Below are 13875 nucleotides of genomic sequence, written 5' to 3'. Positions count from 1 at the left end.
GAGAAGGATATGAAACCCTTGTAGTTTTAAGTAAAGGTACACGATGGCAACACAGCGGTGGATATATGGTTGGGACAATGTTTGCAATTTTTTCCTGTGTGATGAAAATATGAAAACCTAACTCATTCTGATACAAACTGTAAATTATGAAAAACATAATGGTCTGCAAACAAGCAGATATCAAGGGTAGATACATGCTGTAAGTTCCAAATGCAGTAGATTTTCCCATTAGTAACAATAGGAAAGTAAAATGTGAGGCACTGCACAGGAGTAGACAGTGTTAGATAAAAGTAGTCTTAGGTTTGGAGAAAGCATATAGCTGGCACACAACCAATCATGAATTATTTCTATAACACCAACGTCTTAAATATCGCTGGGTATATTCAATGTCATTTTTTACATTTGATCAAGGTTTACGAATGAAGCTCAGAATGTCTGTCTGTATTTCTCACACAATGTAATCATGGTGTGAGTTTTTCAGGTCAACGAGGCAAGTTATGTAGAATTTGGGAAGAAATATGTATATAAATCTAAAACTTAACAGCCATAAAGGCCAGGTTGAAGTAACCTATCCTATAAGGAGGCCTGTCTTATGGGACAAACTAAAAGAACTACTTGTTTGATACTTACCAACATCTTGGAAGCCTCCAGCAGCTCAAATGAAAGCTGTGGTGGCGGTGAGGCCTCCGCCTCAGGGTTTTGACATTCTGAGGGCTGAACACCAGACACAAACACATTAATTAAACACATATTTTATTTTCTATTGATAAAACGTAATGCAAGAGGCCCCATTGAAAAGAGTCTTTATAAAATAATCATGCATACTTAAACTTGTAATAGAAATACTAAACTGGCTTGAGTGAAGTTCAGGAAGCTCTAGTCACTGTTGACCTGCACTCAATTAATCAGGTTCCAGTGAGCGGATTTCTTAACTGTCATGACTATCACAAGAAGTTTGGTTTCTGAAGGCAGGTCGTGGTTTTCAGAGACCAGTCCATGTCAAACGAAATGCTTCTACTGCTTCTTACATATGAGCACGTGCAGAACACACATTAGGCAGTTCAGTCATAATTATATATATAATTATAATGTTGGTCATGATGAAAAAGATTCAAAAGACAAGTATGTTACTGATCTGCAGAATGTTACCAGTAATTAACCTGGTTACCTGGTGCATGCAAACACAATGTGAAGAGTAATACAGATTCCTGTTCTAACTACAACTGAGCTGCTGTAAGGGGAATTAAGATTTAACTTGTTTTGTGTAAGGCCTTTAGGCCTGTTAATTAAGAACGATTAACTTGAAATACTCAATATCAAAAGCTAATGCCATATACATGTCAACTTTGATAAGTTTTGGGATTTAATAAAGCCCCCAAAAAGGCTTTTCATTGGAGAGCTTTTGGCTATAAACCTTGATGTTAGCCTCCATGCTTTCACTAATAAATAACAACTAAAACAGTTAACTTTAGTTTCATGTGACTTTACTTACTTTATTTTCATTTGTTCTCCCTTCTTTGGCCATCAGTTGTCTCTGTCTGTCAGTGCTGCTGTCGTTTTTGATGCAGCATGTCTCTATGATGTCCTCCTCAGGAAAGTGAAACTCAGTGAACCAGGGTGGGGGATGGGCAAGGGTCAAATGGGGACCGCAAAAGTCAGGAAAAGTGTTTGTGTGTTCATCCCTCACTTCTTTGAGTCAGTGCAGAAATATTATCATTGCATCGCTTAATTTGTGTTTCACGAAAACATCAGTGCTTTAAAAGAAAATATATGTTAATCCATTTTTTTATGTCCTTAATTCTAAATTAATTTTGCAAAGTTGTGCTGATGCTCCAAACTATAAAAAAAAGCATAGTACGTTGACTATCATAGTGTGCTGTATTAATAGTTCAGTATTAAATGCTCGCGTTTATAATTCATATTATTTTTACATTTCATAACGCATGTTCCTACTGACAGTGAGCAACTGAAACTCCGTGACACGGCGGTTTGGGGATAGGTCCAGTGGGGACCGCAAATGTCAGGAAAGGTTTGTTCATACCTCACTCTTATTTTGATGCTTGTAGTAGGGCTTACTGTCTTCATACAAAGTACTCACTATATCATCATACATGGAGCAGAGATCTCTCCTATGTGCCACATCCTTACAGTTAGCATCAGTACACATAGTATCATCTCTAGGTAGATGACTTACTTAAAGATTTGTCTGTACGAGCATAATAGGCTAAAAAGTCCTCCTTTTGTGAGAGTTGACCAGCTCAGTTTTTCCATGTTGACACTTATTCCATTGCTCGTAAGTGCTGGGAGATCATCAACATTTATCGACATAGAAAAAGGTATATGATCAGTTGTTGCTGGCCCATAAAGAATGTCCATACTTCTCAATGAAGCATGTGCATCAGCTGTACTAATACAATGATCCATGACATAGTGTCAGGCCTCACTAATGTATATAGAGCTATCTGTAGGCAAAAGCACTTCGCTTGACAATATAAAGTTATTATCTTGACAGAACTGAGCCATATGATTGGCAAATAATGAGCTAGTGTTTGAGATATCTGCATTCATATCCCCAATTACATATATACTAGAAGAAGTATTATCTTGAATAAAGGAATTGATTGAGGCAAGCCTATTTAGATATTCATTCTTATTGTGATTGCACTCATAGGGTGTATAGACATTTAGGACAAGGAATTCCTTATCATCGTGAGTAAACTGTATTGCAATACACCAGTCAACACCAAGCCTGAGCAGATTTATCAATAGATGATGCACATGTGCTTTATAAACGTGTTTTAATACTGCAATTAATGATTCATTCAAGTAGTTACTAGTCGTTAGTTAAGTATGTTCTGTGACCTCAGCTAGCATACTGGACGAATATCAATAATCCATAATGTGTATGTACGAACTATGAAACATACTCACCACTCGTGCCACTGACGGGCATCGCCCCATCACCATCATATTAATGCTCTTTATTACTTTTGTTCAGCTTTGAGGCACTGCTGGCATTTCAATATCACTTATTAATGAGTTGTAAAGCATAGATAGTCCTCACTTTATATGAGGTCAGAGAACATATTTAATACTTAAATACCAACTATTAACTACCTGAATTAATAATGAATTGCAGTATTAAAACACGTTTATAAAGCACATGTGCATCATCTATAAGTCCTTAATAATTGGTTTGCAATATATATATATATATATATATATATATATATATATATATATATATATATATATATATATATATATATATATATATATATATATTACTTCATTGGTTTGCAATATATATTACTTCATTTACAAATGGGGAATCCATCATTTATAAAGTATGAAAACCCAATCATGACACGCATAATAGTCAAGCTTATTAATCAAGAATGAAACATTTATACCTGTTTACGAATTGCATACTAATGAGTTAATAATAAGTGTTGGAACGATGCTTTATGAATAATGAATGAAGTGTTTACTCATGCTTTACTACTGCTAAATAGTGTGTAGTTATTATATTTAACTTTCCAATCCATATTCAAAAATATGTTAATATGTTTTTAATATCATTAATTCTAAATTAATAAGTTGTGCTGATGCTCCAAACTATACAAAAAGCATAGTTACGTTGACTATCATAGTGTGTTGAATTAATAGTTTAGTATTGAATGCTTGTGTTTATAATTCATATTATTATCATATTATTATATTATTTCCTACTGACTGAGCAATTGAAACTCCGTGACACGGCGGTTTGGGGATAGGTCCAATGGGGACTGCAAATGTCAGTAAAAGGTGTGTTCATACCGCACTTCTTTGAGTCAGTGCAGAAATATTATCATTGCACTGCTTAATTCGTGTGTCACGAAAACATCAGTGCTTCAAAAGAAAAAATATATTAATATCTTTTTAATATCCTTAATTCTAAATACATTTTACAAAGTTGTGTTGATGCTCCAAACTACACAAAAAGCACAGTAAGTTGACCATCATAGTGTGCTGTATTAATAGTTTAGTATTGAATGCTCGCGTTTATAATTCATATTATTTTTACATTTCATAACGCATGTTCCTACTGACAGTGAGCAATTGAAACTCCGTGACACGGCGGTTTGGGGATAGGTCCAATGGGGACCGCAAATGTCAGGAAAGGTTTGTTCATACCTCACTTCTTTGAGTCAGTGCAGAAATATTATCATTGCATTGCCTAATTCATGTGTCACGAAAACATCAGTGCTTCAAAAGAAAATGTATGTTAATATGTTTAATAACGGTTTACATACTATTGCATACTAATGAGTTACTAATAAGTGTTGGAACGATGCTTTTTGAATAATGAATTAAGTGTTTACTCATGCTTTACTACTGCTAAATAGTGTGTAGTTATTATATTTAACTTAACTATCTTTCCAATCCATATTCAAAAATATGTTAATATGTTTTTTATATCCTTAATTCTAAATTAATAAATTGTGCTGATGCTACAAACTACACAAAAAGCATAGTAAGTTGACTATCGTAGTGTGCTGTATTAATAGTTTAGTACTCAATGCTCGCGTTTATAATTAATATTATTTTTACATTTCATAACGCATGTTCCTACTGACGGCAAAAAGCTGAAACTCCGTGACCGCTTAAATGTGTGCTTACGTCATGCAAAAAGTAAGGCATCTGAATGAATCAAATTTGCATACACACAACAATTATGACAATTGTATGAAGTTGTAGTTATTACTACAAGTTATAGGTCATATAAGTAGTGAACATGACTACTTGAACTGGTATAGTTCCAAAGGCAGTTGAATAAATTCTGAACAGGCTAGCTTAGTACAGTAGTGGGCTTATAGCCATGGTTTGTGTAAATGTCAGAACACTAGCTAACTTACAGGCATGGTCTGTGTTAATATCAGAAAACCAGCTAACTTACAGTCTTGGTTTGTATTAAACGTGATTTCGAGATGGATTTTTGTTTAAATATCAGAACTGCGTCTAACAAGCCTGCTTTTACATGGCCTCAGTTTGTATGACTATCAAAACAGCTGCTGACTTACAGCCTTGGTTTGTATAAATATCAGAACAACAGCTAACTATATTCTCAGTTTGTATAAATATCAGAACACTGGCTAACATACAGCTCTATAGTTTATATGATATCAGAACACCAGCTAACTTACAGCAATGGCCTGTGTGAATATGAGAACACCAGCTAATTTACAGCCATGGCCTGTGTTAATATCAGAATACCAGCTAACATATAGCTATGGTCTGTGTTTATATCAGAACACCAGCTAACTTATAGCCATGGTTTGTTTTAACATCAGAAAACCAGCTAATTTACAGTCTTGGTTTGTATTAAACGTCAGAGGACTGGCTAACTTAGAGATGGATTTTAGTATAAATATCAGAACTACGGCTAACAAGCCTGCTTTTACATGGCCTCAGTTTTTATGACTATCAAAACATCTGCTGACCTCCTTTTGTATGAATATCAGAACACCAGCTCACTATATTCTCAGTTTGTATAAGTATCAGAACACTGGCTAACATACAGCTCTATAGTTTGTATGATATCAGAACACCGGCTAACTTACAGCCCTATGGTTTTTGTTTTTAATGTCAGACCACTGCTTACTTATAGTCTCAGTTTTTATGAATATCAGAATATCGACTTACTTGTCGCTACTATTTGTATGAATATCATAACCAGCAAACCTATAGTCTCAGTTTAAGTACTGGGGAACTTTTGTATATCTTTCTGGGTTCTGTATACTATGGCTGTCCTCTTTCAGGCCCTTTTTTTCCTCAGAAGTCTCAACTTTAAACACTTGGAGCTCCTTACATATACATAATTATCTATCAATTATAATAAAATAAAAAAATAATCTAGTCAATAAGCATGTTCATGGTTTGTTGATAGTTTATACTAATATAGTTATTCATTAAGAATACTTTAGGTCTACAAAAAATGATCATCAGTTTCTCCGTAGATCTGTGCCTCTTGTTCCCCGTGTTAAAGTAGTCGTATGAACCCCAAATGGGTTATATTAATTGTGTTACTTTATATAATTCTTTATCACTTTTATAACATATTTTGATCATAACTAGGAATATCCAGCATGATCTAAGCAAGATTTCCCAAAAATGTCTTTTGCAGCGGTTGCCGACTTGTACAAACTGTATGGTTCAGGCCCTTACCAACATCCCACGTACTAATACGACACCTTTTGGGTAAGATTAGGACCTAAAGAATCACAATAAAACGAAGCTTAGGGGTGTTGCGACGGATTTTCAATCAAAACTCTTTTTTATTTTGGGAAAACATTGCTGTATGACGTGTTTAGAAATGTGGGCGGTACACGAAAGGCACAGAAAGCAGTTACGTGAGACAGAGAGAAGAAGAAAAACAACGTTTTGTGACTTTACAGGTACTAATAGGGGGGTTTATAATTATTATTATTGCTTTGTTAGACTCCCACAAGCCTTCCGGTCACGTGGATGTGTTTGTTAGTGAAATCTGACTTTGTAAGGGGTACTTATCACGAGTTTAGTGAAACGTTACGGTCGCCGCAGCAAGTTCACAGAGTTCTTACACTTAACAGTTACTTTAATTTACAGTAACTTTTTTTAAGTTCATAAACATTGTGGTTGTGGAGATAATTAAGTTTAAGTTTTATAAAAAGAGACTTTTTTTTCGAAACAGGCTTAAAAGGTTAAGAATAAAACTGTTTTGAAAGGAAGTTCATTGATTAAATGGGTTTAGTCATGGATTTCATGAAAACTTAATCGATAGCATGAAAGTCTTATTACATTAAAGTGCTCAAACTGTAATAATATCTATGAAATATGAAGTTTATTGGATATACACACTTACACACTTTCACACACTTTGTCAGGAAACGGTCCCCACCGTGCAACGACACACACCGCAATACCCCCTATGACCACTAGGTCACACACAAAGTAGGGAAAATCAACCCCGTGGGGTCCATTTTTTTTTCTTCAAAATAAAAGCACCAGGCATATCAGCAGGCTGTTTCCTATTGATTGCAATGCTCGTGCCCGTGGGGACCGGGGGTCGGTCCCCACGGGGAAAATCGGTCCCCACGGGGTGAGTGATATGTCAGGTGTTGGTCCCCACCGGGATAGAAAAACACACGCACACACACACACACACACACACACACACACACACACACACGCACACACACACACAGACTTATCCAAACCCTCATCGCTACTAAAGTAATCCCAGTCTTTTATAATAAAACAACCCTTATATATCTTTTATCTTCCTTTTTCTCTCTTTGGTTTCCTTTTTAATAATTTTTCGACAGTCTTCTTAAACTTACCCACCTTGGATGGTAGACCTTTCCTGGGAAACGGACCTTGAAGACTGTGGGACTTTTCTTATTTAAACCAATCACTGCTAAACCCATCCCCTAACCTCAATCTGATTACAACCTGAACCTTCAAACCAAGTCTCAACTTAAACAGGCCTTTGACGATGTGAAGACCAGAGGTGTCAAAAGTATTCACATTCATTACTCAAGTAGAAGTATTGATACTAGGGTTTAAAAATACTTCTGTAAAAGTTGAAATATCAACTCAAGCTTTTTACTTAAGTAAAAGTTTAAAAGTACTGGTTTAAAAACTGCTTAAAAGTATAAAAGTAAAAGTAATGTAAGGGGAAGGTTTTTTTTCCCATTAAGGACAAACTCTTAAGCCGCGTCTCAGGGGCCTATAGTGCACTACCCCACCTCCCCCAAAACAATCATTTTATAAAGGCCATAATGACTATAATGTTTTAAAATGTTATGTTGAAAAATGTGGGATGCACTAGGCTACCCGTTTCAGCTGCATATATGCCCATTGAAAATGATCACATTTTATTACAATGCAAATACATTAAAGCACCATATGTGTACTACTGAGCATTAACATGCGTTTCATGGAGCTGAAGACATGATAACTAGTTGCCTATAAGTCTTGTAATAGTACAAAATAGGCGGCGGCGACTTCGACACAAACACTTAAAGCTGTGGTTCTCAAACTTTTTCTGTAAATAACATAATTGTGTGACTCATCTGTGCTTTTATAAATAACAGAATAAAGACAATTGCAATCACTTTCAAGTAAATCAGATTGCCCCATCAGACAATGTTTTGTGTAAGTTCTATCTGTGCAAAAAATAACTCATATTTAGTTACTACTAAATAGCTCATTGTGGAAAACAATAAGCTTTTCATTTTTTGCCAAACAAAACAGAATGAGTGCAGATATGTGAGCCATCAGGTTGTATCAGTATTAGTGGAGCAGTGAGCTGCTTTCCTCGACACATGTGTTATAAACGGGGTTGTAGATTTGATACGGCTCTCAATTCATGCTCAATATTGAGCTTAGATCTGTTTCTTTATTTTGAGAAACGCAGCAACAGGAAAAGACGAGCTCACGGAGCTCACGGCGTCGCGTCAAATCGCGCATGCGCAAGCTAACCTGTTAACGGCGTACCGTAACCATTTACCCGAAAGTACAGGCATTTGTCCATGTATTTATTAATGACTTAGTTTTATATCCGTGTACTTTGTACTTTTGTAATATGTGAAGCCAGCAGCTCATTGTTGGTAGAAGACACGAGCACCGTGGCTCGTTTCACCTGGAGCAGGAGAGCTGCTCCGGGTTCAGAGAGCTGCTCTGTGTTCAGAGAGCCGCTCTGTGTTCAGAGAGCTGCTCCGGGTTCAGAGAGCTGCTCCGGGTTCAGAGAGCTGCTCCGGGTTCAGGGAGCTGCTCCGGGTTCAGAAAGCTGCTCCGGGTTCAGAGAGCTGCTCCGGGTTCAGAGAGCTGCTCCGGGTTCAGAGAGCTGCTCCGGGTTCAGGGAGCTGCTCCGGGTTCAGGGAGCTGCTCCGGGTTCAGAGAGCTGCTCTGGGTTCAGAGAGCTGCTCTAGGTTCAGAGAGCTGCTCCGGGTTCAGAGAGCTGCTATGGTGCGAGGAGAACTCCGGTTGCTCCTCACAGGAGAGCTGCTGTTGCATCTTCACCCTGGGAGCGTTTAAAACGCAGATATAGCGTCTACTTTTCACGCGACATATTTTTCAACGCTCTCTGTCCGCTGGTGTGTGCTCAGCGCTCACCTGTGTGCGCTGAGCACGTATCTGTGGGCAACAGGGCGGAGAGGTTTGTGTGTGTTTTTGAACGATGACAAACCGGAGTGAAAACAAACCAAAATGAAATAGTAACGAGGCTATTTTTAAAATGTAGGGAGTAGAAAGTACAGATATTTGCGTAAAAATGTAAGGAGTTGAAGTAAAAAGTCGTCTGAAAATTAAATACTCCAGTAAAGTATAGATACCCAAAATTTCTACTTAAGTAAAGTAACGAAGTATTTGTACTTCGTTACTTGACACCTCTGGTGAAGACCGGCCAAAATGTCTTTGCGTTCCAAACATGTCCTCACTATGTGGTTAAAAACAGTGCCGGTCCTCACTATGTCGCAAGTACAAACATACACACACACACTCACATTTTACACCACAACCGCTTTGGTCTGCTTAGTATTTTAGTTTTATAGCCCTCCTCAGACTGGAGTTCTGTTGTTCTCCATCCTGCTCTTTCTTCCCAGAATGAACAAGGGCAGATTGTTATTTTATTATGAATAAATCTGAATTATTTCCCCAAATGGCCTTTGCATCCGATGATCCTCCTCCTCCAACAACGTGGTCACCAGTTCTGCATGTGTGTCATCTCTTGGTTTCCAGGTCTTGGCTGCCTGAGTCGGGTGTTATCTTCCACTAAGCTGTGCTCAGCATCTCTGACCCACCTCGACCTGTCCGGTAACCCCGGCAGCCTGGTTACTGAAGACTCAACGGTACACGCTGCGGTGTGTGTGTGTGTGTGTGTGTGTGTGTGTGTGTGTGTGTGTGTGTGTGTGTGTGTGTGTGTGTGTTTCATGTCAAATGATGTGGATTAAAGATAGAGATTGTTCCATACAAAGAATGTACACATGGATATTTACACATACTGCACATACAAATCCAGAAGGAGCTGTGACTGGGAGGTTCAGGAGTTGTCTGAACATCTCCATCAACATATAGTACCGTAAAAGTCGGGTTACACGCCGCTACTACCTTCGGTCAGTGTCCCCGTTTGCTCCCCGCTGTAGCCAGCTGGCACTCATGCTAGTTCCCCGGCTAACTTCCGCTAGCTCTCCGCTAACTTCCGCTAGCGCTGCGCTAGCCTAACCCTAACCCTAACCTTGGGCAGAGGGGACGCGGGCAGTAGCAGCAGCAGCGGGGAGCTAGCAGCAAGAGCGGGGAGCTAGCAGCAGGAGCGGGGAGCTAGCAGCAGCGCTAGCTAGCACTGTTCCTATCTTGTTACAGCGGGACACTGACCGGAGGTAGGAGCGGCTTGTAACCCGACTTTTACGGTACACAGTGTGTATAAACATTATTTGTGTGTGTTTGTGTGTGTCTTGCAGTTTCTCTTCAACTTCTTGTCCAGTACTAACGCTCTGTCTCAGCTGGACCTCAGCGATACCAACTGCCCTCTGGACACGGTCAGTGAGAGGCGGCTCATGCTAAAGTATGCAACACAGGGTTGCACCACGAAATGCAGTTGAAGCCCATTTGCAACACAAGAAAACCAACAAAACAAAAACAGATATAGATTCCTGTAGTGCATTATTGCAATTTGCATCAGGAGGAATGCAGATAGAAGACACAAAGCAATTCTCTGGGAGATAACTCGGCCGACATCCATCAACTTTCACCGCCAGAGTGTTTGCAGCTAGTCTGGCTGGGTGGTCGGCAAAATTCATGGGAGCCGCCAGCCATTCTAAATGCTAATCCGCTCCTCTGTGCTCAGGCTATTTGGTGGATTTCACCTGAAGTAATAGTCGTCAAACATTTTTGGAAATCCAGCTTGCGAGAAGGAGAAGATTGATTGAATTTCCGTCTTTGTGGTTCAGGACAGAGACATATCAGGACGTGTTTAGCTAGCTTAGCAAGAAGACTGGAAGCAGGGGAGAGTGCTAGCCTAGCTCCATCAAAAATAGCAAAAATGAAACATTAATGAATCAATACATGTTACTGTTGGTTTCTTGGTTTGCGGCAGACAGAGTCAGTGTTTGTCGCTCACGTCGAGTCGCTTAGTGAGTATCTGAAAAAAAAATAAGGTTCTACGATGTAAAACCTCACAGTGATCGCCTCACACAGTTAATACAGTCTGTTTAGAAAATGTGTAGACTTTCTTAAATGTGCTATAAACGCTTCATTATTGATTTATAACCATTACAGATGCATGTGTTCAGCTGTTGATTCCGTTATTTGCGAATACAGGACAATGGATATGTCTTACGTTGAAGGGGCCTATGAGGCTGCATATCTATGGGGTCCACATCTTTGTGCTATTCCACTGTTGTTAATGGAACTGCTGTGAATTATTACGTGTTGAAGTTCTGTGCTTGTCATTCTGTACATACCACTCACTTATTTAACTTTCTCTTGCAGTTATTTGTCTCCCTGTCTGCTGGGTTTTGTTCCAAACTGATGCGCCTGAGCCTGGCCAGGAATCCTTTCAGCCACAGGTCAGCTCCACTGTTCAGTAATGTCAGCGCTCCTCTCTTTGATTTGGAGATCTGTGAACTTAACCTCTCTTAGCTCTCATCTTTGCATTACAGAAGTCAGTATTATTGCAGTATAGACCCAGTACCACTGCACATCTATATCTATTACTAGATAGATAGATAGATAGATAGATAGATAGATAGATAGATAGATAGAAAGGTAGATAGAAAGGTAGAAATATCCATCTTTATTCAGCTCCAGGGGAAATGTGTTTGTAGCAGCAGCAAGCAAGTTACAGAGTAAACATAAAAATATGAAGTATCAAAATGCTCAATATATACAATACAATAAAATAGCCGAGCATATTCAATTTAAGAAAATTAAAGTTAGCTAAATAGAAGTATATACAGTGGCTAACTAGAGGTGTGTGTGTGTGTGTGTGTGTGTGTGTGTGTGTGTGTGTGTGTGTGTGTGTGTGTGTGTGTGTGTGTGCGTGTGCAGAAAGGAGCAGAAGGTGACGCGCAGCGTTCGAGAGTTCTTCAGTCAGAGCTGTGAGCTGCAGTATGTGGGCCTGTCTGCCACCAAACTACCTGCCCAAGCGCTCAGGTGTGTTCACGTAAAAGTTGTACCTGTCCTGCTGTGTGAAGAGGTTTTAAGTCGGTTGAAACACATCACATCTGGCATAAATGTGACTATATATGGGGAAAAAAATGTCTTTTGTACAGTATAACACAGTTATAATGAAATCAATCATAAACAAATTCATATTGAATTTCAACAATTGTACAACAATAGATAATATACATCCTAAAAGTGCCACAAGTGTTACCAATATGATACTTTTTTGTAGAATATAGGGATTTTGATGAAATATTTTTTAAAAAAGGTTGCGTTTCCTGACGGAAGCGGTCATTACACATCGTGTGTTCAAGGGAAATCTGACACTTATGTCTGTCTGTATAGCTTCTGCCTATGATGATCTGTGTCATTTTGGCACATTATCTTTAAGAGAGCATGCTTTCCAAAGCCACTGGCAGCTCTTGGGCTCAGTGGGTTGTTTCTCAGCAGGAGCCTCGTTTCTCTCCACGCTCATCTTCTGTATTTCCATATTTTTCACAAGTTGCAGCACCTCGTTGTGCTCTGGCTTCACGAGACCCGTACCGAGGATTCAAAAAGTATTAACTTCTCTCTGCAAATATATTGATCAATACGCTTTCCTTTCCAATGACTTCAGCCTTGACTTGACTTGATACTGCAACACACACCTAGGAATGACTCCTATCATCATTTAATTCAGAGAACAATTATCTCTCCACAACGTAAACGTTCCAACAAAGCCAGATGAACTGTGTTTCAGTGGTTCATGAGTCTGCAGCTCTGCTATAACATGTATACACTAGTATATCTCATATTTATATGTCTTGTTTCACTAGGTTATTACTGCAGGGTCTGGCAACCAACACTCGTCTCTGTGGGCTGGAGTTGGACCTCAGTAGCTGTGAGGTACAGTACACACTCACACACTTCATTCTTGATGACGCAGAAGCTACAGTAAACAAACCAGTGTGTGTGTGTGTGTGTGTGTGTGTGTGTGTGTGTGTGTGTGTGTGTAGTTGCGTTCTGCAGGGGCCCAGGTGATACAGGAGCACATCTCTGAAGCGACAGCTATCAGAAGTCTGGATCTCTCTGACAATGGTAAGCATAACCACACACACACACACACACCCACACACACACACACACACACACACACACACACACACACACACACACACACACACACACACACACACACACACACACACACTCAAAGAGGAAACATAGTGGCAGACACACATTCAACTTCCAATTCTAGCTCTCATCTCAAGACATTATCCTGCAGTCCAGAAATGCTAACATGGAACAAGACCAAACGTCTTTAACCAAAGATGGTGCAATGGGTCTTCTACAATGTTTTCATTCTGGTGATATCCCAATCGTCCAATAAGCTGTTGAACATGATGTGGGTGTGAAAGGGTGACTGTTTTTTGTTGATTATCTTTTTGTGAGCAAGTTAGACTAATGTATTACCACCTGTTGTAGTCAATTAGCATTTAAACAGTTAAAAAGACTTACAAAAATAATTAATTACAATAGGAATCTACCAGTAACTTCAGAAATTAGATAAAAGGACATAGAATATGCGAACGCCTCTGCCAAGTCACTACAGTGTCAGATTCAGTTAGTTTACCTTATTGAGTAAAGCCATGTTTACTTTCTTGCCTGGAGTTTGATGAAAAGAATGAACGTTAATATTAAATGCATTAA

The 13875-nt window shown here is 38.9% G+C and overlaps 1 protein-coding gene across 1 annotated transcript in view; it reads left to right on the top strand.

Moving 5' to 3' along the window:
• LOC306741733 (F-actin-uncapping protein LRRC16A-like) overlaps positions 1-13875 on the top strand; it is a gene marked incomplete at both ends in the record, with an annotated part of 64067 nt that overhangs the window by 12442 nt on the left and 37750 nt on the right. The window contains 6 exons of the mRNA XM_079224049.1: positions 9763-9872; positions 10482-10559; positions 11512-11588; positions 12070-12174; positions 13002-13071; positions 13182-13263. Coding sequence (XP_079080175.1) covers positions 9763-9872; positions 10482-10559; positions 11512-11588; positions 12070-12174; positions 13002-13071; positions 13182-13263 — 522 coding nt within the window. The remainder of the gene's footprint in view (positions 1-9762; positions 9873-10481; positions 10560-11511; positions 11589-12069; positions 12175-13001; positions 13072-13181; positions 13264-13875) is intronic.

This window comes from Taurulus bubalis (assembly GCF_910589615.1).
Source record: "Taurulus bubalis genome assembly, chromosome: 9".
Classification (NCBI taxonomy): domain Eukaryota; kingdom Metazoa; phylum Chordata; class Actinopteri; order Perciformes; family Cottidae; genus Taurulus; species Taurulus bubalis.
The sequence above is the reverse complement of the archived record's forward strand: the minus strand, read 5'-3'. Positions and strand labels throughout refer to the sequence as shown.